General features: G+C 52.2%; 5 protein-coding genes across 8 annotated transcripts in view; 1 reads left to right on the plus strand and 4 right to left on the minus strand.

Annotated features, from left to right (window-relative positions):
- Positions 1-565: 565 nt before the first annotated feature.
- RRP8 (ribosomal RNA processing 8) lies at positions 566-4,748 on the minus strand. Of its 2 annotated transcripts, none has more exons than XM_004781145.3 (7): positions 4,511-4,748; positions 2,950-3,349; positions 2,278-2,722; positions 2,059-2,188; positions 1,535-1,641; positions 1,356-1,452; positions 566-1,130 (listed from the first exon to the last, which is right to left on the minus strand). In XM_004781145.3, the coding sequence occupies exons 1-7, from the start codon at positions 4,607-4,609 to the stop codon at positions 1,011-1,013; spliced, it is 1,398 nt and encodes a 465-aa protein (XP_004781202.2). In that variant the 5' UTR covers positions 4,610-4,748; the 3' UTR covers positions 566-1,010. The 2 variants fall into 2 exon arrangements, with proteins under 2 accessions (XP_004781202.2, XP_004781203.2); XM_004781146.3 differs by having other exon boundaries at positions 2,950-3,316; positions 4,511-4,745.
- Positions 4,749-4,790: 42 nt separating this feature from the next.
- Positions 4,791-11,381, plus strand: ILK (integrin linked kinase). 3 transcript variants are annotated; one of them, XM_004781147.3, is made up of 13 exons: positions 4,791-4,919; positions 5,335-5,469; positions 8,588-8,753; positions 8,899-8,994; positions 9,196-9,292; positions 9,388-9,471; positions 9,572-9,657; positions 9,799-9,908; positions 10,017-10,144; positions 10,227-10,348; positions 10,448-10,547; positions 10,655-10,785; positions 10,972-11,381. In XM_004781147.3, exons 2-13 carry the CDS (start codon positions 5,381-5,383, stop codon positions 11,119-11,121), a joined length of 1,359 nt encoding a protein of 452 aa, XP_004781204.2. In that variant the 5' UTR covers positions 4,791-4,919; positions 5,335-5,380; the 3' UTR covers positions 11,122-11,381. The 3 variants fall into 3 exon arrangements, with proteins under 3 accessions (XP_004781204.2, XP_004781207.2, XP_004781205.2); XM_004781150.3 differs by having other exon boundaries at positions 4,806-4,919; positions 5,357-5,469; XM_004781148.3 differs by having other exon boundaries at positions 4,908-5,049.
- On the minus strand, positions 11,328-12,759 carry TAF10 (TATA-box binding protein associated factor 10). The gene is made up of 5 exons (XM_045078256.1): positions 12,486-12,759; positions 12,200-12,354; positions 11,918-11,982; positions 11,711-11,825; positions 11,328-11,522 (listed from the first exon to the last, which is right to left on the minus strand). Exons 1-5 carry the CDS (start codon positions 12,715-12,717, stop codon positions 11,433-11,435), a joined length of 657 nt encoding a protein of 218 aa, XP_044934191.1. The 5' UTR covers positions 12,718-12,759; the 3' UTR covers positions 11,328-11,432.
- A 452-nt stretch (positions 12,760-13,211) lies between these two features.
- TPP1 (tripeptidyl peptidase 1) lies at positions 13,212-20,044 on the minus strand. Its single transcript, XM_004781151.3, has 13 exons — positions 19,928-20,044; positions 19,757-19,828; positions 19,340-19,479; positions 18,025-18,175; positions 17,695-17,822; positions 17,367-17,545; positions 16,991-17,189; positions 16,655-16,843; positions 16,356-16,425; positions 15,784-15,904; positions 15,543-15,701; positions 15,245-15,370; positions 13,212-15,076 (listed from the first exon to the last, which is right to left on the minus strand). Exons 1-13 carry the CDS (start codon positions 19,969-19,971, stop codon positions 14,936-14,938), a joined length of 1,719 nt encoding a protein of 572 aa, XP_004781208.1. The 5' UTR covers positions 19,972-20,044; the 3' UTR covers positions 13,212-14,935.
- An 811-nt stretch (positions 20,045-20,855) lies between these two features.
- The window catches only part of DCHS1 (dachsous cadherin-related 1), a 35,324-nt gene continuing 31,083 nt past the window's right edge, over positions 20,856-25,096 (minus strand). The window contains exons 19-21 of the mRNA XM_045078254.1: positions 24,761-25,044; positions 24,266-24,404; positions 20,856-23,923 (exon numbers count right to left, since the gene is read on the minus strand). Of these exons, the coding sequence (XP_044934189.1) occupies positions 21,312-23,923; positions 24,266-24,404; positions 24,761-25,044 (3,035 nt within the window). The 3' untranslated portion in view covers positions 20,856-21,311. The remainder of the gene's footprint in view (positions 23,924-24,265; positions 24,405-24,760; positions 25,045-25,096) is intronic.

Consider the following 25,096-nt stretch of genomic DNA (forward strand, 5'->3'; position numbering starts at 1 on the left):
TGCCTAGCCTCCAAACATGCCCTCCAGTCTACAGCCTACCTCGAAGCTAGATCCCCTCACCAGAGGCATCTGACTGGCTCAGAGCCCTGGAAGCTGTGTCTCAGTGAGCACTGTTTTTGCCCTTCCAAATAGGTAAGATGCTACATCTTTATATCAGGACATGGCAGATACTTTCCAGGAGAGGCCAAGGGTCTATCATCCCAGCATTTTCCTAACACCAGCATTCCTTGCCCATAGCTTTCCCAGGACATGGTGATCTGGGACCACTACAAGCTGGACACAACAAAAAGACCCTCGTGCTTACTAATGGACAGTCCAATCCCCCAGCCTACCATGATATCAACCAGTTGTTATTTATGAAGAAACCCAGCTCTCTTACCACCATCCTCCAGAACAACTCAAAGTCTTATCAGTATTCTCTAAATACCCTGTGAAATGAAGGCTGTTGAAAGGTCCATCTTGAGCTCTCCCAGAGTATTCCTCAATCAAGAAATCCATTCTTCACTCTTTGACCTCCAACCTTACCTAGGGAAGGACTTAAGAAAATAGTAAGGCTTACAAAACATCATAGCCATAGCTATGGTTTATTGAGCACCTCTTACACACCCAGCCCTGGCTATAGATTTTCTCAGCAGATGGGAGATGAGAAGAGAGATGCCAGGGCAGAAAGTCCACGTGGCTCCTGAGAGATGGAAAGAGGAGCAAACCCAGAGATGCCCTGAATTTCAAACCAGCTAGTTCCCACATTTGGAGGAACCCTAATTCCCAGATACCCTTGTATTTTCACAGTAAACTCCTTACTCTTTAGCTAGCCCAAGTGATTTTATGCTTCTCACAATCAAGGAGCCTTCAATAGAGCAGGGCTGAACCAGGGGATTTAATCACACATTACTCTTGGGACGGCAAAAGGGATATACCAGTCCCTGGGTCAGTGACTTGCTGGATATAGTCTTCCGAGTTCTGAGCCTGGAGTTCAAGACTTGCCTCCTCTTTCAAGGCGGGCCCCGAGGTCACCTGCGCTTGTAGAGACATGGCTGAAGCTTCAGGCCTGTGAGCTGAGCCTTGGGCCCTACCCGAGGAGGCCCAGTCTTTTCAAAGTCAAACAAGAAGAAGTGGCTGTTGGTAAGATCCTAGGGGTAGAAAAGACCTAGTGAGCTCCAAATCTTCACCCCAGCTCCTCAAAACACCTCTGTATATGCCCCGCCCTTGCTCAGAAAGGTTCCCAGGACTCTCCCATGTGTCATGCCTTAAAAGAGCAAACATCTGTGTCTGTGTGTATGGCCTCTTTCCTTAACATCATTACCCTAAAAAAGACCAAACGAGACAAAAATAGGAAGACTTCTTGGGGCCCTCACCTTGGAGATGACCTTGAAGCCCAGTTTGGTTACAGCCCCCAGAAAGGTCCGAACATCTTCAAACCGGCTACTGACTTCAGCCACTTTCAAGAGACCCCTGAGAAAAGTGAGAAGTTCTGCGTAAATGCAGACATATACCTGTACACATATACACACATCTGTGTGCTGGGAGCACCTACCCTTGTTTCAGCACACGATTTGCCTCCTCTAGGAAGTCCCTGATGTTGGTTCCCATCAGTGAAAGGCAGAACACAGCCACATCCACAGATTCATCCTCCAGAGGCACCTGTGAAGAGTGGGAAAACTGTACAAAGCGTACAACATGGGTAGCAGAAATCCAGCACTGAGGGATGCCTGGGTGGCTCAGTCAGTTAAGTGTCTGCCTTTGGCTTAGGGTCATGATCCCAGGGACTAAGCCCCACATTGGGCTCCCTTCTCAAGGGGAAGTCTGGTTCTCCCTCTCCCTATGCTATTCCCTCCGCTTGTGCTCTCTTTCAAATAAATAAAATCTTAAAAAAAAAAACAAACCCACAAATATATTTTTAGAAATTAATTAATTAATTAATTAATTCCGCACTGATTGCTAGCACCAGACACTAGAATGGGGGGCGCATAAAGGGAGGGAGCATTAGAGATTAGCATACTGAGGTTGGGTCTAGAGCATAGACCAGACACAGAGAGAGAGAGAGATAGAAGGGTTTACCTGGGCCATGTCACACACAGTGACCCTGGGGTCCAGAGAGGCCAAGTCAAAGCAGTGCACAGGGTTCCGGATACTTGAGGCCAGGCGGCAGTCCCCACAGCCAAAGTCAGCTACCACCAGGGACGCGGGCCTGGGAGTGGAGGGGAGGGATCACTCACTGGTCTAGCCTGAACTATGACTGACCCACATTGCTTCTCAGAGTGCCCAACCCCCATTCACCGCTGGCGAAGATCCTTGGCGATGCGGTCCACTGGCTGCAGTGGCCACTTCTTGACTTGGCTCTGGAAGCCACGGTGATAGAGGAGAAAGGCCTCAGGGTCTTCCTGGAAGAGACGCTGTGCAGCACTGCTAGGCCCTGAGTATAGCTGTTCATTGAGGTAGCGAAATCGGGCACCATCCAGCCGCTGTGCCATGCGGGCTCGCAGCGCCCCTGCCCGATCCTCATGATTATCTGGGCTGGGGGCAGGAGGCATCTCTGTCTCCTCTGTGGGTACTGTGGCTGGAGCCTGGTCAGGTGGCCGAAATTTGTTCTTATGTCTACGTTTGTTCTTCTGCCGGTTCCGCCACTGCTTGCGACTCAAGGTCTGGGGGGGGTTGGCAGAAGTGGAGCCAGGACTCGGCTTGGATTGATTATTTGTAGCAGTACTCTTCCAAGCTTTGGAACCTGAACAGAGGGAGAAGAGAGAGCATATTCGGGGCAACAGCCCCTGCATTCTGAGGTTTGGCAATCATCCTGACCAATCCCTGTCCTTGAGAAAGAGACTATGGCCTGGATGAAAACATTTCTTACTGACTAACCCCAAACCTAATGGTGGCAGTTAACCTGTGCCCTGTATCCGATCAGCTGATGCCCCCCCCCCATCCCACACACGTATACAAATCCACTAGTACCTGTTTTGTTATCCTTGTCTACATGCTGGGCGGGGTTTGAGGGAGCCTGTTTCTGGCACTTCCTCTTTCTCTTCTGTTCTTCAGCAGGGTCACTGGCATTCAGAATCCCTCTGAGGCACTTTTTCTTCCCTTTTACTTCCTTTTCTTCATAGTCACTGCCAGGTGGACCCTGTTTTTGACATTTCTTCTTCCTCTTCTTCTCTACGTCAACAGAAGCACCAGCAGATGAGGCCTTTTTCAAGCGTTTTTTCTTCCTTTCCACCACATCCTCCTCAGAGTCACTGTCAGGCAGGCTGGGGTATTGCTGGGGAAGAGATGCTGCCTCCAGGGCCCGTAAAGTAGCCAAGAGCTGACGGTGCTTAGAGCCCTGAGAGAAAGGGGTGAGGTAAATAGATGGGGCCTGGAGAATAAGAAGGCAGAGATGGAGACCTGATTCAGATGCTGGCGGAAGCATCTAGATTATTCTTAGTTAACTTCTCTAGCTTGTCATGAAGCCTGCCAGACCCTGAACAACTTTTAAGTCACCATCTCAAACTCTGGGAGGCTGGAGAGCAGAGAAACCACCCACCTCACTTCTTCAATTTGGAACCTGAATAGAGGGAGAAAGCGGAGTTTCCCAGGGGAATGTGGTAAGGCCACAAGGCAGCAGGAGTTCCAACACTCATCTCAGGCTTTTGCCTGCAATTTTCTATATCTTTCTATAAAAGCTAGACGTTTCTGAAAACAAGAGTGACAAGATCACAGGTGTGCACTTAAGAGGAGTCTAGCTGTGGTATAGAGAATAAGTGGAAAGGGACAAGCTGCAGATGGAAAGGCCAGTGGCACAGATTATAGCAGTGGGTTGACGGGATGAAGAGGACGGGAAAAAGCAGGCGGATTCCTTGTTGGATGCTGACTGAAAGGTGGAAGAGCCTGAGAAGTACAGCAGCCCTCACATCTGCAAAGGCTTAAAGGAGAAGGTCTCTTGTCTGGAAGGCCTTCTGGATTGAAGTCCTGTTGGGAGGTCCCAGGCCAGGCACTTAACCTGGACTTATCAGTACCCACTCTGCACTACTGCTTTAGAACGGTAGTGCTGATCAAATCCTTCACTGTCATTCACTCTTAATCTCTCCAATCCAATCTCCACACTGAAACCAAGGACTTTTTCAAAATGCAAATCTTAAGAAATCATTCCCCTGCTAAAACCATTTTATTGGCTTCTATTGTTAAAATATGCAAAACTTCAACCTCCCCAAATTCAATAGCATACCCTCTGTGCTCCAACCACACGGATAATTGTGTGGGTGACCCTAACAGCAGGACATGCTTTCTTCCCCCCAGGGCCTCTGCACGTGCTTTTCGCGTCCAATAATTCATCCTCACGTCACTGACTTCTACTCAACAGCTTTCACTTAGTCGGGTCTTCTGTTGGCCGCAGGCGCCCCCCACCCCCGCTCCAACGCGCGCGTGCACACACACACACACACACACACACACACACACACACACACAGCGAGCCCCAGTGCCCTGATCCACCAGGGTAAGCTTCTCGGTTGGAAGAGCTCCGCGCAGGGCCGCTCACCTTGATTTGCGAGGCTGAGGCGGGCAGAGGCCGTGAGGCTACAGGCCGGAGGTCCGTGGCTACTGGGGCCTCCTCGGTCCACTCGGGCTCCTCAAACATGCTGGTGCGGTAGGCGAAATCCCCGCGTCCACACGCCTTTCCACGTGCACAGCGTGTCTCTACTAATCCTGGCTCGCAGAGCAGCCGGAACTGAGCCGGAAACCAAAGAGTGAAGATCTGTGTGGCTAGAGTGGCCGGCGCGGCGCCGGAAATCATCGAGTTTAGGTACCGCTGGCTAGAAGGGCAAGGAAGGCGAGAGGGAGGGAGCAATGGGGACCCGCGCTGGCCAGAGAGGGCCAGGGGCGGGGCCGGGCGGCGGGCGCGGCCGGACGGGAGTTCCCCGAAGAAGGCTCCTCCAGCCTGAGTCCCGGTGAGTGCGGGAGCACCCGTGCCCTTCCCTAAGGCTCGATCCCTGCCAACCGTCAGCCTTTACTCGGCCCGAATACCGAGTAGGGAACGAGGGCCATCCCCGGGAAGGACCCCCGATCGCCTTTCTCAGGGTATAGAGCGCCTGAACTCCCCCTCCCCCCAGGTCTGTTCTCGGGCAGGGTCCCCGAGCTTGTTCGCCGACACCCCTTCAGGGGACTCTACTTCCTAATCACCTTCTACCTCGCGCGGACCCGCCTTACCCTCGCGCCCAGGGGACACAGGGATCATCCCGCCTAGCCGAACTCCTTCCCAGACCTCCACTAGCCGGGGAGGTAGCGGGAGACCCCCACCCCCTTATCTCCGGTAAGGGACAAAGCTTTCGGGTTTCACCCCGCCTTCCGTGGATCCCTTCACAGTCCGCAGGCTTCCCCAATCTAGGGGACTCAGCGCCGGGACGCTGCTATGGACGACATTTTCACTCAGTGCCGGGAGGGCAACGCGGTGGCCGTTCGCCTGTGGCTGGACAACACGGAGAACGACCTCAACCAGGGGTGAGCTGAAGTGGCTGGTGGGTGAGAAGGGCAAATACTGCTCCTCTCCGCGATGTGGGGTGTTCACGTTGGCTGGGGCGGCTGACTTTACTACCCAGGACTACGAATGCAAAGCACAGCCTGTGGGGGGCAGAGGGTCTCCACAGAGGAAGCTGTGTTCCTGATGAATCTTGACTGCTCAGTAAGAGTTTCACAGGCACGGGCTGCAGAGAGCTTTCCTGCCTCAGTGAACTGCATGGGCGAAAGCTAGGAGACAAGACAGAGAATGGAGTGTTTGGGAATTGTCTACAGGTCCATATGGCTGGAGGATAGAAGACTTCTATGGGCTTCTGTGGGCTGAAGCATTGGGTACTAATGGTAAACCACGGAAGATAAGACTGGAGAGGTCTGCTGCAAGAGCCCACCAGATCATGCAAGGATATTTATACTATAATAAGGTTATTATTCTAAGAACAAGAGTTTAAAGCCCTGCTATGATATGATGAGATTGTCCATTTAAGTGTCATCTTGGATACCTTCTCAAGAGCAGGCGGCCATTTGGAGAAGCAGTTGCTTGGTCTGTGCCAGAGGTGGCGATGCCTTAGACTAGAATGGGGGCCGATCTAAAAAGAAGGAAGTGATTGGATTCCTGAAATCTTCAGAATAAAGAATTGATGAGACTTGGTGTAGGAAGTGTGGAAGCAAAGATGATGACCGGGGTTCTGGCTCAGACTCTTAGGTAGATAGTGGTTGCTTTTACTGAGTTGGACATGGCTGAAGGATGATGACTGCTGCTGTGACACGTTAAAGTGACTGTACAGTTGAGTGGAAACGTTGAGTAGGTTGTTGATTATGCAGATTTGGATTTCAGGAGAGAGATCTGACTTGGAGACCCAGATTTGGGAGATTTTAGCATATAGATGATACCTGAAGACGTGGGTGTGACAGAGAGGGGATGAGAAGCCTGCAAGACTGAAAAGGTGCAACTGGGGGTTGCAGGAGAAACAGGAAAAGATGTTAGTAAAGCTCAGAGAAGTGAATGTTTCAATGAAGGGGGAGTGGTCAACAGTAGGATAGGCTGTTGATTAGTTAAAGAACTTTAGCACTTTAAAGTAACTTCTGAATTTATAATTAATAATGTATTTGATGATCTTTGTGAAGCCTGCTGTAGAGGAAAACAGTTGAAGAAACCAGACAACACTGGTTCCTTCATTTAAAGTATTGTGGACACCTCCTATGCTAGAGGCCCATGCCAGCCCTCAAGGCAACAGTGTGGTGGTGGGTTGAATGGGAAATGTGGAAATAGTGAATGTAGGCAAGTTCTTTAAGGTCAGCTGAGACAAGCAAGAAAAGCAGTAGTGATGCTGATGATTCAGGATGGTGGTTTTTAATTTTATTTCTTCAGTTTTTAGGTTTGAGGGGGTAAGGATCACCTGTCATCTTCATCTAGACTTCTACAGGTTCTCATTAGCCTTTATGCTATTCCTCTGTAATTCCTGGTCACTTTTTCCCATCTTTCATATATTTATAATTTAATTCTTTAATAATTCTTCAAAGGGTGCTCAGATAAAGATAGCACTCTTACTTTGTTGGTAGGGTTATAAAGGCTTAGGTGAAGTTGTCCAGGGGAACTTGCATTTTATAAAACTCTTTAGTGCCAAAAGGTGAAGAGGTGGCATTAAACTGGAAGTCTTTGGGGCTGGTTTGAGGGGAAAGGCTTTGGGGGCCCAAGCAGGTATATGCTGGATATGAGGTGGGGTAAACTCCCTCCAGGACTCTTTGGGAATATAGTCTGTGGCCCTGAGGTGACAGGCAGTCTGACAGTGAGTGGAACCCTGTGCTCTTATTTTTGCCCTCAGGCACTGGCCTGCTTATGCCACAGACTGCAGGAAACTGATAAACCAGGGCACAAATTAAAGATCTGAGAGGCAAAACTCACTGATAAGTAGGGGATGGTTGCTTCAGAGAGGGGGAGGTGGGGCTAACCTTCCAGGAAAGCTTTCAGCTAACTCTAAGTGAGCAGATGAGGGCAGCTGTGGAGGGAAGTCATTAAAGGTCACACACACACCCCCATCTCCTGGGGGAGGAGGACATCTGGATGGCCTGCAGCAGTCAGACCCCTGATCTGTTTCAGGCCATAACTAGAGCCCCCACAAGGGAAGTGACCGCAACACTAAGGCATCCGGAGGCTGCGGTCTCAGACCACAGACCGTCCCCCTGTCCCGCCCCTTGGATCCTCACACACACCAGACTGGAGGGAATTTCCTTTTATGGCCCCAGGCTGTCAGGCAGGCCCAACTCCCACCAAGTGTTTTCTTCTTCTTTTTTCTTTGTACAGCTCTTTTACTTTAGAAAATATGTGTCCTTGGCAGGGGAAAAGTCAGTTTTCTTTCTAAAGATGTCACTCTTATATTCCTGTTTTCTGGGACTCCAGACTGCTTGAGTGGAGGAATCCTGTTTTACCAAATCAAATCCTCATTTGATATCTGCCTCATTAGTAATGACTTATCAAAAGTATTCCTTTTTCCTTATAAACCCTTCCAAAACATTATTTTAATGCCAGTCCATTTTTAGATCTTAGGTTTCAGTACAGAGCCAATCAGTAAGCTTGCTTCTTCTCCCATGAGTTGTGGCTTTCCTTTTCCAAACACCCTCCCTCGTATTAACATGCACTAAACAACTTGTTAATCCATTCTCTCAAAAATTCAGTCTAGCAGACAAGACAGCTCATTAAGATGTTTACAATCCAGTGCCACAAGTAGTGTATTAGGGGCATATGAAATGCATTGGAAACAAAAAGGACCAACAGATGTTGCAAAAGGAATGCAGAGGAAACCAGATAAAATGCTACCATTTAATGAGATAGGGCATGCCAAGGAAAAAAGCCTGTTGATGAAGACAGTGAATCATATGTATTTGTTGAGATTTCAGGTGGTAGTTGGTTAGGTTTGAAGCTCAGGGGTCTGAAGACTTTTGAAGGTCTTAATCGGATGGCTTTGGGAGTTGCTGGCATGAATGAGAATCAGAATCCTGGACAGGCAAGGTTTCTAGGGAGATTTTTCAGAATGACTATCAGTTTTTTCCGTATCAAAGCCTTTGCCCCACCTCCAGATCAATGACCATTGTCTCTTCCTCAAAGGGATGATCATGGCTTCTCCCCCTTGCACTGGGCCTGCCGAGAGGGCCGTTCAGCTGTGGTTGAGATGCTGATCATGCGGGGGGCACGAATCAATGTGATGAACCGTGGGGATGACACCCCCCTGCACCTGGCAGCCAGTCATGGACACCGTGATATTGTGCAGAAGGTATGCATGAATGTTCTGTCACATACATTACATACATGTCTGGAAGTCAGTCACAAGCATTATGTGTACTCTTCTCCCTCCTTACACGCCTCAACTCTCATCTCCCCTCTGTCTTCTGCCTCTTCTACTTGGCCATGGGGACCAGCTCTTGCAGTATAAAGCTGACATCAATGCAGTGAATGAGCATGGAAACGTGCCCCTGCACTATGCCTGTTTTTGGGGCCAAGATCAGGTTGCAGAGGTGAGTACCAAAGCCCTGAGACCTGGGATGGGTGGGTAGCAACGTCTGAGCCTGAATGGGAGATTCTAGAACCTTCAACCCATTCTGTAAGTATTGCTGAATATTTGACACTCAGATCTGGTACTATATCTGTATTGATAGTTGATTGTGATTGCCAGGGAGGTAGCAGAGCCCGTCGTCACAACCACCTTTTCGTTCCAGGACCTGGTGGCTAATGGGGCTCTTGTCAGCATTTGTAACAAGTATGGAGAGATGCCTGTGGACAAAGCCAAGGCACCCCTGAGAGAGCTCCTCCGAGGTCTGTCCCCCAACTCCAGTTCGTATCCTGTCTTGTCCCTGCCTATCTCCTCGCTCCGTACTACAGCTGGGGCCAAAGCTGTTTTTCTTCCCCAGAGCGGGCAGAGAAGATGGGCCAGAACCTTAACCGTATTCCATACAAGGACACTTTCTGGAAGGGAACCACCCGCACTCGGCCCCGTGAGTCAGTTGTAAGGGGAGGGATGGTCGAGGGAGTAACCCTGGGCTGTTGGAGCTGGGTTAGGTGAAGCCTGGGTACCTGACCTGTGCACATTCTCAGGAAATGGGACTCTGAACAAACACTCCGGCATTGACTACAAACAGCTCAACTTTTTGGCAAAGCTCAACGAGAATCACTCTGGAGAGGTGACCCTGCCTTTCTTGGCCCTCCCTCCCCAATCCCCTACAAATTACCTGCCCTGCACCTTTTTAAAGTTTTTCTTCCAGTTAGCGGACAAGAAAGCAGTGGCCTTAGTTAAAGCTTCCTAACCCTTACCTGTCTCTCAGCTATGGAAGGGCCGTTGGCAGGGCAATGACATCGTCGTGAAGGTGCTAAAGGTTCGAGACTGGAGTACAAGGAAGAGCAGGGACTTCAACGAGGAGTGTCCCCGTCTCAGGTGGGGCAAGGCCTAAACGGGAAGCTGCTGGTTCCAAGGAACCCTGACTAGCACCCAAAGGGAGATCTTTTATGCTGATCTCAGCTAGGGATACTCTCCCTCTTCCAGGATTTTCTCGCATCCAAATGTGCTCCCAGTGCTAGGTGCCTGTCAGTCTCCACCTGCTCCTCACCCCACCCTCATCACACACTGGATGCCATATGGATCCCTGTACAATGTATTACACGAAGGCACCAGTGAGTAGGGGATACCAAATCTCATGGGATGGGCGCAGGGTGTATGAGCCTCCCCAAACTCTTTTGACTCTTGCCTCTTTAGATTTTGTTGTGGACCAGAGCCAGGCTGTGAAGTTCGCGTTGGACATGGCAAGGGGCATGGCCTTCCTACACACATTAGAGCCCCTCATCCCACGACATGCACTCAATAGCCGTAGTGTAATGGTGAGGTCACACTTCCTTCCTGGCCCAGGCCCCCAGCCCCCTTTCCCTGTCTAGAACAGGACTTACCTCCTTCCACATTATCTATCTTCTCTTCCTCAGATTGATGAGGACATGACTGCCCGAATCAGCATGGCCGACGTCAAGTTCTCCTTCCAATGCCCTGGGCGCATGTATGCACCTGCCTGGGTGGCCCCTGAAGGTGAGTGAGGGCATCATGTTGGGAGGTGGAGAAGGGCCAGCTCAGTAGTAATGGAAGGGGGCAGAGACAGGACAGGCAGCTGGAACAGTTAAGTCCTGTTCCTCCAGCACTGCAGAAGAAGCCTGAAGATACAAACAGACGCTCAGCAGACATGTGGAGTTTTGCAGTGCTTCTGTGGGAACTGGTGACACGGGAGGTACCCTTTGCTGACCTCTCCAACATGGAGATTGGAATGAAGGTGAGAGCACAACTGTATGTACTTGTGTTGGGGGAATGGTGGTGGTGACGACAATAACTATAGCAGGGCTGGGCTCTTCCCATATTTGTTCAAATATGCAGTAATCCTGTCCTGAGGACTAGAGAGGCCTCTCCCCACAGGATATTCAAGTTCTGAAACCCATTTTGTTTTTTCCTGTATTTGCAGGTGGCACTGGAAGGCCTTCGGCCTACTATCCCACCAGGCATTTCCCCCCATGTGTGTAAGCTCATGAAGATCTGCATGAATGAAGACCCTGCTAAGCGGCCTAAATTTGACATGATTGTGCCTATCCTGGAGAAGATGCAGGACAAGTAGAGCTGGAAAGCCCTTGCCTAAACTCCAGATATGTCAGGACATGGTTAGGGGAGTATGTCTCCCCAAAGCAGCAGGCTTCTGGTTGCCTCCCCTGCTTCCAGTCATGGTACTACCCCAGCCATGGGGCCCATCCCCTGCCCCCATCCCTACCACTGCAGCCCCCAAAGGGGCTAGGCTCAGAGCTTTGTCACTTGCCACACGGTATCTCCCAGCATGGGAGGGACCAGCCCTGCCTGTCACAATAAAGTTTATTATGAAAACAGGCTGGTGTGGGGACAAGGGGACAGACAAGTACATTTAGGTTGGGTGGCTCAGGTGAAATAGTGCGGCTTCTTCACATTGATGCCATACTCGCTGAGGGCAGGGGTCAAGTCCTCCATGGTTAGAGTGTACTTGCGGTCCTGAGGGAAGAGGGAAGAGGGAAGAACACCAGCTGAACTCAGGAATCTCAGATTTCAATCCCAGATGGGTGACCCTGAGTAGGTCTTTCACCTCCCCTAGGACTTAGTTTCCCCAAAGAGATTTCAGGACAATTAAACCTCCAACACTGTGGGAGGTAATTACTGATTCAATGAGCCTCCCCTCACACCTTGCTCTTGCTTCGGGAGCTGCCAGAAGCTGTGCCCTTCATTTTGCAGTGCTGTAGGGCATCGTTGGCAATATCTGAGATGAATTTCTGGGCAGCTAGCGAGATGAGCCGAATTCTAGAGAGAAAAAACTAGTGTGAGAAGGGAGATGGAACAATAAACCACATTAGCACTCAAGGTTCTAACCTACCCACCTAGACTGTACTCACATGCGTGGGTCCGAAGCCTCAAAGCCAGCACGGTTCAGGTAGTAACCAGTCACTGCGTCTGGAATCTGAGAGATCAATGAGACGACTGTCAGTACTTGCTCTGGGCACTGAGGGGCTGAGAGGGGGAGGGAAATGGAGGAAGGCCTGGCTTTCAGGAAGCTCAGTTTGGGTGGGCAGAGCTAGTAGGGGAGCAAGTGCAAAAGGAGGCTGGAAATCCAGGCAGTGTAGCAGAAAAGTTGGCCTGACAGCACGCCAATAGCCTTGTTCAGGCAGGAAGCCCACCGTAGGCGTATAATCCTCCAGCTGCATCAGGAAATCCACCAGAGGCGTGCTGGACACCACCGGCTTCACGTCTCCGTTGGCCGCGCTCGGCAGTACATAAACCCCGTTAGACATGGCCCCCTCCGGGGGCGCCGCGCCGCCAGCCGACACCGGAGCTGGAGGAAAACCAGCAGACAGACATGGAGGTGGGAGATGCGGGGCCCCGGCTAGGTCTAATCCTCTGCCCTCACCCACTACTGGACCCAGCCCTAGCGCTGCCCTCACCCTCACCCGTCCCGGCCCTCACCCGCCCCGCGCCGCTCGGCCGGCTCCCCGGCCCGCGCCGCCACGGGTCCCGTGCCCCCTGCCGCAGCTCCAGCCCCAGGTCCCCCTGCAGTCCCCGCGGGGCTGGCCTTATTCTCCGCAGCGGTGCCGGCGGGCAATGCTGCGGGGGCCGAGACCGCGGGCGCCGGGCCCGGGGCCGAGGCAGCGGAGCCCGGCGCCGCCTCGGGGTCCGCGCCGGAGCCGCTGCAGCTCATCGGGCCGGTGGAAGAGGCGGCGAACAGAGCCGCTTCCGCTTCCGCTCACGTTACGCACACACCGCGGGTGACGTCACACGCTCCGCGCTTCGCCCCTCCCTCGCCGTGTTTGCTGTCCTCTAGCGTCTCCTGTCTCCTGGTTGTTTACCAGCCTGTGAGGTGTCTCCGACAGGCGGTCTCCCACGCGGCCATACTGCTAAGCCTTTTCGCCAGGATGGGAACCGTCAAGGTCTAAGACGCTTTTCCGCAGGTCTGGGGCTTGTCTTCCAACTTGGCGCTTAAAGGCCTTGTTTTTGGGACACCCCTTAACTACAGGTTGCCTGCCAGTCTGCGTCCTTTCTAGTTCCCTTATTCAGCCTTTCAAGGGTTCGGAAGCCCCACTCCCCTCCAGCTGCCGGGAGAAGTGACAGCAGGGAAGCGAACAGTGCTGCTGTAGACAGGAAGGGAAGTATTTCAGCTTGCGTAAACAACATATGCAAAATCACCAGGGAGGGTGGGGTTTTCAACGCAACAAACATTTATTTAATTCCTATTTGCCAATCCTGAGCTAGGGCCTGGGAGTACAAAGTTAAGTAGGACAAGATTCTAGTCCTCTAGGCACCAACAGTCTTGGAAAGGGAGGCAAAGAGGTAAACTGGCATTTTCAATACTAGATTGGAGTTACAATACTAGAGGTAGACACAGTACGCAGTGCAAAGGAGAAAGGGACATAACATCAGCTGCCTACTTCTTTGTGTCAGGCACTCTATCAACTTCATTCCATTTAATTATTATTAATTATTGTTAGAGGCAGGTATTGATATTCCCACTTAACAGAGGAGGTAAAAGACTCAGGGAGATGGACTTCTTCAACTTTCTTTCCTAGTCTACATCAGAACCAAGAATCAAACAGGCTTGGTTTGAAAAAATCTGGGATTTTTCTGCTATACCAAATCATTTTCTGCTATACAAAAATCAGCTAGCTGCAGAGAGCCAAAGTGGTGTGTTCAAAGAATCCTGGAAACCAAACAGGCAAAGGGAGTCAGGGGTCATGTTAAGGGCACAGAATATTTTAAGCAAAAGCGAAAGTGGGGAAGTGGAGGAAGGGTGAGGGAGAACAAGGGAGAATAAGCAATTTGTTACTCATGAACAAACAGCAAGGAAAGGATCGAGTTTGTGAGCCATAGCAAAAACCCGAACTTTATCAGTAATCTTTGAAGGGTTTTAAGTAAATGACCTGATGGGATTTGCATTTTACTCTGGAAAAATGGTTTTGTGAGCATGCAGGAAGTAAGGACATCTTTTCAAGGGCGTCCTACAATTCAGAGAAGAAAAAATAATGGTTCTAAGCTAATTTAGTAGCAGTAGAGATGGAGAAAAGTAAATGAGTTCTAGATATACTTGGGAAATGTAATTGGCAGGACTTGTGGATTGATAAAGATATATTTAAGAGGTGAAATCAGTAGGACTTATTGATAGACAGTGGTAGTGGGAAGGGGAAAGTGAAGGAATAGGGAGTCTAGGGTAACACTTAGGCTTCTGGCTTGATTGGAAGCAGCACAGTCTCATTTGCCAAGAAGGAACACCAGAGCATGGTCTGGAATTGGGAAGGAGGAAGATGAAGTATTGAGTATCATACACCTTGTATTTGAGGAATCATTGTCCAATAGTCTGATTTAGTGAGATATTGATAGCTGTGGATACAGATGACTGATTTATTCCAGGAAACTCTGGGTAGATTGAAAAGAGCAGAAGGGTAAAGATAAAGCAGTGAAGTATACATTAAGTGAGAAAGAAGAGAAAGAGAAAAAGGAAGAGGGAATGAAGGAGGAAGTGGGAATGGTCAGAAAAGAAGTTAAGCCCTGAAAGCTGAAGAAGGTGCAATAAACTGAGGAGACAACATGAAGAGAAACAGCATAGACAACTCTTAGAAAAAGCCTGGCTGAAAAGAGAAAGAAGAAAAGGTTGGGGGAGGGTGTTGGGAGTGGGGAGGCTCCCAAACAATACTAGTTACAGCATCATTAGAGAAACATGAAGCAGGAGTAGGGAGACCTGAGCATGATGGAACAGGGTAGAGTTGAGAGTTAAGTCAAGCTCACAGCATTTTAGGGTTAGGGGGATAAGCTGTCTGCAGGAGTCTATGGTTGAAGGTTCAGCAGGGCTTCCAACAGTGCAGAATAAGGGACCAAGCCACCAGCTATGGGGCAGGGGACAGGTTCATTCTCCCAGCAGGAAAGGGTCAAGGATTGATTAATGTCTTCAACAGAGCTGGGAAGTTAGGTGTTCCCCAGCCTGTCACAGGATCCCAGCCAGGGCCAGAGCAGAAACCCTGTCCCTGCACCTCTTCATTCAGACAGGACTCATGGCAGCCATGGGTTACCTAGGGAAAAGGCAGGCATCAGACCTGGGCCTGTCCATACCAGCACTAACAGACTAAGCCCCCTTACCTTGTATTTACATTTCAGTACCCCATCAGAACTGCCCTCAAGTTCATCTTTGAACTCCCCATATTCATAAAAATGTGCACACCCTTCCCTTCCATACTCACGTCGAAGAGTCCTGCTCCACGCTGCTGGTAGAGCCTTGGGTTGAGAAACCCAAGAGGGGGACGGCCGTTGAGGATTCTATGTTCATTTATCAGGGATAGGACCCCACCAAATACTGGAGTAGAGGCCTGCAAAATGAAGGAATAAATGGAGGTTAGGGGTTCATAGTGATTGGATTTGAGGGAGGGATGTCTGAAAGGATCAGAGGTCTCTGAGGAGTCAGGGGTTCTGGGTACAAGGTCTTATAGAGGGTGAGGATAGTTTCTGAGTAGGGGGTTTGGACCCAGGCTGATTTCTTACCGAAGTGCCAGATACCCATGGAATGGGCACGCTGTTGCTGACCACCCAGTAGCCATCAGAGAGTGCAGCCACATCTGGATAGGCACGGCCACTGGCATTGAAATAACTGGATGGTGGTAAGTGGGGACTGGAGCTGAGGAACTGGGCTACAGCTTCCTCCTGAAAGATGTTGTTGAGTGAGTATTGTCTGCTGACCGAGGATCCCTCCCACCCATCCATCCACACAAACACATATACATACCTGGTATGAAGGCTGTGGGAACACATTGCTGAAACCACCACCACTGATATAGTCAACGATCTCACTTGTGACTCGGAATGGATTCTGGAAGGACGTGCCTCCCACCGTGGTGACATAGGGGCTGAGAGCAGAAAACAGCACAGATTGTATGGGTCCCAAGGGGGCCTCCAAAATGTATGGAGATGGTTAAGTATGAGCTAGCTCTTGAGAGAGGGGCTAGACTCTGTGGGGAAGCAGGTACATGGGGAAGACTAAGATTCTGAGCCCTCAAGGCATGGCCTGAGGTAACAGTGTATACTTTTGTCTACAGAACATTCACCAAATTTTCTACTAAAATGCCTGGGAACTGCATTCCACTCAGAAGCCATGAGGCCTAGACCTATAGGAAGAAGGGAATGCAGCAATCAGAGCTGGTTAAACTGAGGTCTTAGCTACAGAAGCACCTGGTGGCGCCAAGGCAAAAGTTCCAGATCATGAACCCGTAGACGGAAGACTGGTGGTCACAGGTAAGTGGTGGACTGGGGTGCATACCTGGATGCAGGGAAGCTTAAGTGGTAGGCTGGGGTGCTTACCTGGATGCAGGGAAGCTGGGACGGAACTGGTGTCGCCCAGAGACAGACCAACACCCAGCTCCACTGTCACCTGGGAGAAAGACCAAGTTTAGCACTCAGATTAATTGGTCAGAGCTTGATATATGGGTTCAGATGTCAAAGATGGAAGTCAAGAGTTAGTCATTACTGCAAGAGATTAGAGTTTAGAGGTCAGATGAGTGGTCCCTATTGGGTTCAGATTGTAAGTCGGAGATCACAGGGCTCCCTGTTGGGTCAAAACTCCTGGTGAGTTAAGGTCTAAATTTAGCGTAGGAGGTCACCTGAGGCAAAGAGCAGGGTAAGACCCCGAGCAGCTGCCTTCATGAGCTCCGTGTTGACCCGATGGATGTAGACGCTGCTGAGGGAGTCCTCATCATCTCCATAGCTCACGGTGTGTACATGTGGCAGGGCTGACTCATTACTGAGCAGCAGGAGCCATTGCAGGAAGGGCTCCTGTGACTCATGCCGGCCTGGATTTGGGGTGAGGGGAGGAGCACAAGGGCGGTCCTTTGGAAGGTTGCCAGGGTCTCCCTCTAGCTTATGGGATTCCCTTGAAGGAGCAGTGATCACCACTTACCACCACGGGTCTCCCCACCCACCAATTCCCTTGGCAGTACCTGGGCTACTGTAGACCCAGGTGGAGATGTTGGCACCAGCACTCATCAGGTACTCCACATCTAAACTGGCCTCAATCCCGGCCCGGCCCCGTCCCTGTTGTCCGACCACACGGGCTACTGATGCCTGGTGCGCAAACTTCCCACCAAAGAGGCGCATGAACTCGGCCAGGTCCGACTCATGGAAATACTGCTCCAGGAACTACAGAAGGAATCAGAGCAGGTATCATGGGTCAGAGGATGCAGCTGCAAGGTCAGGGCAAGGACACTATTCCAGATAGGACGTGAGGACCCAGGGGAGGAGTCAGAGAACAAGGCCCAGCCTGGAGAGGCACCTTGGATAGGGTGTCAGGACCCTGGAGGTGTCTGCCCAGCTCACCTGGGCACAGGCTTGGCTGTTGTTGGTTGTGCCAGAGCCCACGTCTTGTGCTGTCAAGTTGTATCGCTGACGGATCACGGATGGGGTCACCCCCAGGTGCAGGCCAACTGTCCCTGACACCTGTGGCTCAGGGCGTTGCCTCAGGGATGATGTGGGGGGAAAGCGGTGCAGCCCGCCCACTGTGAGGAGGGGTTAGGCTTAAGGAGGAGATCTTTTAGACTCCAACCCCGACTTTACCACTGACCCCACCCCAAGCCCCCATGGCACCTAAAATTTTCCAGCCCCTGGTTCTGCCTGCTTCAAACCCACCAACCCCACTGGGTGTTACCAAAGTCCACATGAGGGGCCAAGGCCTTCGGGAGCTGGTATGGACGTGGGGACCTTATAACATGGATCTCTGCTGGTCCCCCCACATAGCGATGAAACTCAGCCCCAGAGAGCAGCAGTTCTGCCTGTCTGGAGGTCAGAGATCGGAGAATAGAGATCAGAAACCACAGACCAGAGCAGAGGAAGCTACCTGAGCATCACTGCTCATCCTTATCTCCCTGTTAGCTCTCACCCACAAGCTCCCACCAGCTCTCAGCTCTCTCCCGTTGGGGTGACTCGTTTCCCTGATGGCATGACTGGTACCCTCCATGGGGAAATCCTTCCATCTCACCGGACATTCAGCCAGCAGGTCAGAAAGTCCTGTGTGGTCACTGAGTGGCAGTTCCGGGCTCCAGCTGCCAAGAGCCATTTTTGGACTGTGCGGAGGGTCAGTGGTGATGGCCGGACCAGTTCAGCCACATCCTCTAGGGTCAGGTATTTTCCTGCAGGAATTCAGTAGAGGATCTTGCCTTCATTCATTGCTTTTCCAAGTTGCTCATTTTGGACCTCAACCAGGAGACATTGGGATTTCCCAGGGACCCTGGAACAGGGTCGTCAGGGATAAGTGGAAACTTTCTAGCACAAAGGCAGGCTGTGCAGGTGAATGCTATTATTTGGGGCCAGGGGAAGAAAAGGCTGGGGAGACTTGGAATGCCATGGCCAGAAATATGGATTTTCCCTAAAGGCCAGAAGGTTGCAAATGCTGCATCAGAGCATGTATTGCCATAATTATAAACAACAAATGAGGTTAAAAATTAAAATTTTCCGTAAGTTTATTTCTGAGTAAAAGTTTTCCAAACTTTTAGAACCAATTATAAGGTAACATCTAATTCAGTTCCAGTCTTCATACTTATTGATTTTAAGCTTAACATGATAGTGAGTCACTATTTTCCTGCACAGTGCTATGTACACAGCTCCAGGGTGAATCTGAGACTGCCCTCTCACACACATACCAGTGCCTCCCCCCCAACCATGAAGGGCTTCTTGCAAGGGAGGGACATCATCCAGTATGACCACTGGAACAGAACACTGTTTTAGAGCAGAGTAGGGAGCAGAGTGGGGAGTGGGGTGGACCACTGGGGACTGGGCAGCAGTCTGGGTGCAAGAATAAACAAATGAGTGGGCGGTTACAAGCAATGGTAAAAAGCAGATGACTCCAAAGGCTCTTTGAGAGCCAGAACTGGAAATGAGAGTTCTGGAGCCTGACTGCAGGAGGAAACAATTGTGGTTTTGATGGTGGGGAATGAGCACCTATCTGTACTGGGTATTACTTCCCATGTGTCTGCAAGTAGTAGAGTCAGCATTTGAATCCAGATTTGTTCTCACAGCCTGTGCTCTTAACTTTCAGGTTTCAAGCCTGATAAACATAGGTAAAAAGTTTTGGGGGAAAGAATTTGAGTGAGTTTTGGACAGTTTACTTCCAGATCCCTTTTATTAAATTCAGAAACTGCTCGAGAGTCACAGCCATTCAACTGCCCTGTATCACCACCTTCCTCGGCACCAAGAGCATGACCTTGACGTTATGTGTGCCATCCCACAGTCAGCTCAGCCCGGGGTCCTTTCACAACATCCCACTTCCCAGTCCCAATCCCTATTCCCATAGGCACCATAATGAGGAGAGCCAGGATCCGACACAGCCTGCACCAGCTCGGACAATCTTTTCACGTTCTGCTGTCTCAGGGCAAAAGTGAGACTCAGGTCTTCCTCGGAGTCTACACGGCCCAGGGACACCCAGCCTGGGGGCAACCTGCAGGGTCAGAGGTCAGGAACATGGGCTTTGTTAGTGTGGGGATGGGAAATATTAATCATGGAAGGTTCAGGATTAGTGGCTGAGACCTGGGGTAGGATCCCAGAGGCAGATATGGCTCACAGGAGGTGAATGATTGGGGACTGAGCCTGGGAACCTGGGGATAAGACTGTGGAGTGGGTACCAGGAGCTGGTAAGGGGTGAGGGAGTCTGGGCCAAGGCAGTGGGCACAGGACAGGGCCTAGGGAAGGGGGCAGTGTGTGCTAAGTCAACTCACGTCCGCTGCTGGTCCGGCTCCGGGCTGTAACTGCATTTGCCGGTGACGAAGAGGGCAACGAGCCCTAGGAAGCTGCAGAGGCAGCAGGCGGGTTTCAGCGGGAGCCGGACTGCCACTGTATTCCCACCCTCCAACATAATCCCCTCCTCCCGGGGTCCCCTAAATTCTCACCAGGTTCGGAGTCTCATGCTGCCTTTCTGGAGATCCGCTGTCATGTGACAGATCACATGAGCCTTATATTCCACCACCCCGTGGCTGCCTAGAAACTGGTGCCCTACTGGCTCCTCCTCCAAATGGGCGGGGCTGCGACTGGAGCCTTCATCTGTGGCTCCCAGACCACTGGGTTCATACAGGGCTCCCCCTAGGGGCTAGAGGCCAGCTGGCACTCACCAAGGGGTATAGGGGAGCACTTAAGAAAGGGGCTCTGGTGGGGCACCTGGGTGGCTCAGTGGGTTAAGCAGGGAGCCTGCTTCCCCCCTCTCTCTGCCTACCTCTCTACCTACTTGAGATCTCTGTCAAATAAATACATAAAATCTTAAAAAAAAGAAAAGAAAAGAAAAGAAAAGAAAGGTGATCTGGGGCACACAGACCTACAGACCGGGGTTCCTCCTTACTGGTACGGTATCAAGAAAACCACCCAACTTCTCTAAGCCTAGGTTTCATTTAGAATATGGAAATGGTTAGATCTAAAGTGCTCTGCCTCGTGGGATTGCAGTGAACATTTACAGAGATAAAACAGGCACACTGCTCAGCAGAGAGCCTGGTGTGGCAAAGGCTTAAAAGATGTGAGCTTTTCTTACACGTGGATTCTCAGGCCTAGCTGGTTATCCCCAAGATCTTTCCTTACCCAGCCAATTCCTCTCTAGGTCACTGCCTCAAGGAAGCCCCTGCTGTCTGCCTTCCAACCCTTGTGAATGGGAAAGGCCAACTGCAGAGATGTGACCATCAGCCTCAGGCTTGGGCTCCCAGTGCTGTCCCCACCCTAGATGCCTCTGTGTCCACCCCCCCTCCGTGCCCCCTGAGGCGTCCACAGTGTATCAGTTGTCTTGCAATCATCCCCTATACCCATGGCCCCCACAGAATACAGCCGGACACTGGATACAAACTGCAGTTTATTAAGGCTCCAGAGTGAGAATTGGCACTTGGTTCTGTGCAGGGGCAGGGGTGTCAATAGAACCCAAGAGAGCTGGGCCCAAACAAGTTGGAGGGACCTCCCCCATTCCCCTACCCCCCAATAAATAAAGTCTCAGCTCCACCTCAGGGTGCTGGTGCAGGGCAGGAAGCCCTCACTGAGGAGAAACCAGGGCTGCTGCCTCCTTATTTCTCCCCACATTGGACCTGTCCCCAGGTCAGTGCCCCCACAGAGCCTCTGTGGCACTGTGCTCTGACAGAGCTGGGTGAGACGTGGGACCTGCCCCCACTGGAGGGGTTCAGGATGGGAAGCTGGCCTCCCCCGTGGTCAGTCATGGTCCGAGGCTGCCAAGGGCAGGCTCAGATGGGGCCTGCATTGGGGACACTGTGCGCATCCCAGGTCGGGGCCCAGCCTGGGCCACAGCTAGATGTGCAGCTCTGTGTCATCAGGTGGCTCCAGGCCAGACTCTGCGCTGAGAGCTGAGGCTGAGGGACCCTGGGCTACCCCAAATGGTGAGACAACGGGTGACCGAGCAGCCAGAGGAGAGAGTGAAGGTGAGAAGCTGGGAGACATGGCAGCTGAGGATAGGGAGCCTTCATGGCTGATAGGGGAGCGGTGAGAGGCTGGTGGGAAGATGGCCCGGGTTGCTGCCGTGCTGGCTGGTTTCGGGGGCACAGACTTGGCTCCTGGGTGGGCCACAGCAGTGATGAGGGGCGGCGGGTCAATACGGGGAGCCGGGGGACATGGCCGAGCTTCATCCTTGAGCCGGGCAATCTCTGTGAAGACACTGGCCAGTGGCTGGAACTGAGGGCACCAGCTCAGCAGGTAGTCCCAGTTATAGCTGCCACGGAGCTCCTCCTCACCAGCCACAATGGCTGTCAGTGCACCTGCCACACATGGCTTGCCATCTGCTGGGAAGCCATAGTCCCCGGTGGGTGCAGGGCTCAGGCCACAGCCCCCGAGGAAGGCTGTGGCAGTGGCTGGTGGGCCCTCTTCTCGGTACAGAGTGGCTCCTGTACCTGGCAGCAGCAGCCCTGCCTTGCGGCCCTTATACCAGGTGTCAGGGGCAGGTGGCTCACAGGATGTATCGCTCAGTCCATCTGCATCTTGCTGGATGCCAGAGTCTGGGCCACGGGCAGCCAAGGAAGAAGCCACACTGGCCACACGTGGGAATTCATTGATCATGCGGATCTCGTCATCCTCTGCAGCTTCTGCTGAGCCTCGGCCACTGGAGTGTGAAGGGTCTAAGGAGCCACCTCGGGGGTAGGGTCCTCCAGCTCCTGGCCCACCATAGCTGGGGAGTGTCTGGTGATAGAGGTGCTCTGAGGGCGGTGGGCTGGGTGGCTCTCGGCCTAGCTTCTGCAGAGAGCCACTGGCCAGGGGTGCTGCCTGTGACATTGGACCAGGTGCTGCTTCAGCCTTGCGGCTACGGGCCCGCACCAGCCCCAGGACCAAGGCTGCAAGCGCAAGCACCACCACAACTCCTAGGGAGGCCGCCACAGCCCCCACCAACAGTAGGTTGAGGTCGGGTGCCAGGCCTAGTGCAGTGTGGGTGATATCCACAGTCACAGGCACTGTGGCACTCCGGGAACCAGGTAGAGGCCCCCGTGCCACCACCTCCAGCCTCAGCTCCCGTGGTGCCTCACGCCGGGTCCGGCCTCCATTCCCAGAAGTGCCTGTTCCACTGCCTGGTGCCCGGCTGTCCACTCGAAGGTACAAGGCGCCTGTAGTCTGGTTGATACCAAAATAGGGGGAAGAGGTGGCAAGGGAGTAGAGCACCAGGCCATCAGCACCTCCATCCTCATCTGTGGCCTGCACATGACCCAGGCTATAGCCACGCCGGGCACCTTCGGGCACTTGGAAGTGGAAAGCTGGAGCCAGGAATACTGGGTCATACTCATCCTCCCCTGTCACCAGCACTGACACAGTGACAGAGGCTGAGAGATTCCCAGCATCGGCAGCACCCACCAGCAGCTGGAAGCTTCCAGTATGCTCATAGTCAAAGGCCACTCGTGCCCGTAACTCCCCTGTTGAGCTGTTTAGTGCAAATGCCTCACGGCCCTCAGGTCCTGGCCCAGCCTCCAGCAGGCTGTAGTGGAGCCTCCCAAAAGCCCCAGCATCCCCATCAGTCGCATGCAGAGTGGTCACAAGAGTGCCTGGAGGCTGATTCTCTGCCAGGCTGGTGCTGAGCAAGCTCAGCGGGAAGATGGGGCCATGGTCATTCACATCCTGGACCTCGATGGTCACTGGTGCCAGAGCAAAATGTACCCCAGCAGGGTCGGCAGCCTGCACTACAAGTTGATGTCGAACCTGGGTCTCACAGTCCAAGGGGTGGGCAAGTCGCAAGGCACCTGAGCTCTCATCCAGTTCGAAAAGGCCAGAAGGGTCGCCTGAGCTAACGGTGAAACGCACAAGGCCATGAGGACCTGGGTCAGCGTCAGAGGCCTCCACATGCAGCAGCTCAGCGCCAACAGGTGTGTCCTCGGGAACTGCCATGCGGTATGATGCATGAGTGAAGACAGGGGGGTTGTCATTGACATCTAGCACAGTGACAGTCACAGGCACAGCTGAACTCCGAGGGGGCTGCCCCCGGTCAGCTGCAGCCACAGTTAAGTTGTACTGGGTTAAACTTTCAAAGTCTAGAGGCTCAAGCAACACCAGGCAGCCCAGTGCCCGGGGGCCTAGTCCACTACCTTCCTCACTCTCCGCCAGCCGGGGTTCCAGCTGGAAGACTCGGCCCCGGTTGCCACTGACGATGCTATAGTCTATGGTGGCATGGGTGCGGCTTCCATCGGCGTCTGTGGCCTCCAGGGTGAGCAGGGTGGAACCAGGGGGCAGATCCTCATTCACAGCTACACGGTAGTGTGGCAATGTGAAGCTAGGGGTGTGGTCATTCTGGTCCTGCAGCTGCACATGCACTGTGGCTCGTGCTGCCCGGCCTGGCAACCCATGATCTCGTGCTTCCAGCACCACGTCCACCACTCCTGGCCCCTCCTGGCCCAAGGCCACTGTTCCCACTGTTGTGAACAAGGTCCCTGAGATGAGAAGGGAGTGGAGAGAAATATGCATTCAGCACAGACTGTAAGTGAGCAGAGGGTGATCCTTTGGGGGCCTAGGAAATGGCTTTGGAAGTCAGACTCCATGGAATGGCCTGTGTGCTGGGAGTTTTTGGAATGATCTCCAGGATTTATGAAATGGCTTTTGACATGCAGTCAGAACAGAGCTTAAATTAGAGACCGGGAGGTGGGGAGGGGGGGGAATCTTCTCACTGGGCCAGAGATCCAGGAGTTAAGAATTCAAGCAAATTCTAGGAATGGAGTGAAAATAAGGCCAGTCATGGTCAAAGATAAGGGGGTCAAATCCTGGGAAGGACGTACCATTGTTGGGGTCAACACTGAAGCCCTCAGCAGGGGAAGCCAGGTGGTAGGAAATGTGACCATTGGCTCCTGAATCCTGGTCAGTGGCAGAGACGGAGAGAATGGCACTGCCTGGAGGTGTGTGTTCAAGCAGTGTCACCTGGGGAGTGAGGAAAAGTGTTTATGGCCAAGTTTCCCAGCTGCCCTATTGTCCTCTCAGCCTATATTCTAGAGCTTGGTCCCATGAAGCCTGCTTGGCATCCATCATCTATGCCATCTTGAAGCCCATGCTCAAGGTCCAAACTGCCCACCTTCCTCCACTTCTGAGCACAAGATGAAGAACCTGGACATAGTTCTAGGACTTGGAAGACTAGTTTGACATGGGACCCTCCCATCCTCAGGGCTCCATCCTCAGGTCAGTTCCAACATCCAGCCCACTCAGACACTTCTAGACTCGCCACTTCCAACGTGAACAACCCTGGGCCTAGGTGTGGGGTCAGCTCGGGGCATCAGTACCTGATAGAGGCTCTGTGAGAAGGCAGGTGCATTGTCATTGACATCCTCCACAAACACTGTGAGGTTAGCACGGCCCTCATGAGGCCCATCATGTGCCAGCAGCTGCAAGTGGTAGCGGTCACATTGCTCAAAGTCCAGGGGGCCCGTGAGGGAGAGGCGGCCTCCATAGCGACCTATGCTGAAGGGATCCTGGGGTCCAGATGGGCTCAGCACATACCACAGCACTGGTCCTGAGTCCACATCATTCCCTGTTACCTGTGCAATCTCCGAGCCCAACAGTGCATCTGCAATACATGGGACAAGTGTGTTTGGCATGGTCCAAGACACCCCTGGAGC

This window comes from Mustela putorius, unplaced genomic scaffold (genome assembly GCF_011764305.1).
Source record: "Mustela putorius furo isolate JIRA1106 unplaced genomic scaffold, ASM1176430v1.1 tig00000238_pilon_pilon_pilon, whole genome shotgun sequence".
Classification (NCBI taxonomy): Eukaryota; Metazoa; Chordata; class Mammalia; order Carnivora; family Mustelidae; genus Mustela; species Mustela putorius.

Coding starts and splice junctions, on each gene's coding strand:
- RRP8 (XM_004781145.3), bottom strand. CDS start 4,609: ATGTTTGAGGAGCCCGAGTGGACCGAGGAGGCCCCAGTAGCCACGGAC. Junction 2,723..2,949: donor AGACAAGGATAACAAAACAG/GTACTAGTGGAT, acceptor CCCTCTGTTCAG/GTTCCAAAGCTTGGAAGAGT. Junction 1,453..1,534: donor AATCGTGTGCTGAAACAAGG/GTAGGTGCTCCC, acceptor CACTTTTCTCAG/GGGTCTCTTGAAAGTGGCTG.
- ILK (XM_004781147.3), top strand. CDS start 5,381: ATGGACGACATTTTCACTCAGTGCCGGGAGGGCAACGCGGTGGCCGTT. Junction 9,658..9,798: donor ACGAGAATCACTCTGGAGAG/GTGACCCTGCCT, acceptor CCTGTCTCTCAG/CTATGGAAGGGCCGTTGGCA. Junction 10,786..10,971: donor ACATGGAGATTGGAATGAAG/GTGAGAGCACAA, acceptor CTGTATTTGCAG/GTGGCACTGGAAGGCCTTCG.
- TAF10 (XM_045078256.1), bottom strand. CDS start 12,717: ATGAGCTGCAGCGGCTCCGGCGCGGACCCCGAGGCGGCGCCGGGCTCC. Junction 11,983..12,199: donor TGGAGGATTATACGCCTACG/GTGGGCTTCCTG, acceptor TTGATCTCTCAG/ATTCCAGACGCAGTGACTGG. Junction 11,826..11,917: donor GAGGCTTCGGACCCACGCAT/GTGAGTACAGTC, acceptor TTTTCTCTCTAG/AATTCGGCTCATCTCGCTAG.
- TPP1 (XM_004781151.3), bottom strand. CDS start 19,971: ATGACAGCGGATCTCCAGAAAGGCAGCATGAGACTCCGAACCTG. Junction 16,426..16,654: donor TACCCTGCTCTTTGCCTCAG/GTGACCTCCTAC, acceptor TCTTTCTCCCAG/GTGACAGTGGAGCTGGGTGT. Junction 15,371..15,542: donor CATGGGTATCTGGCACTTCG/GTAAGAAATCAG, acceptor TTCATTTTGCAG/GCCTCTACTCCAGTATTTGG.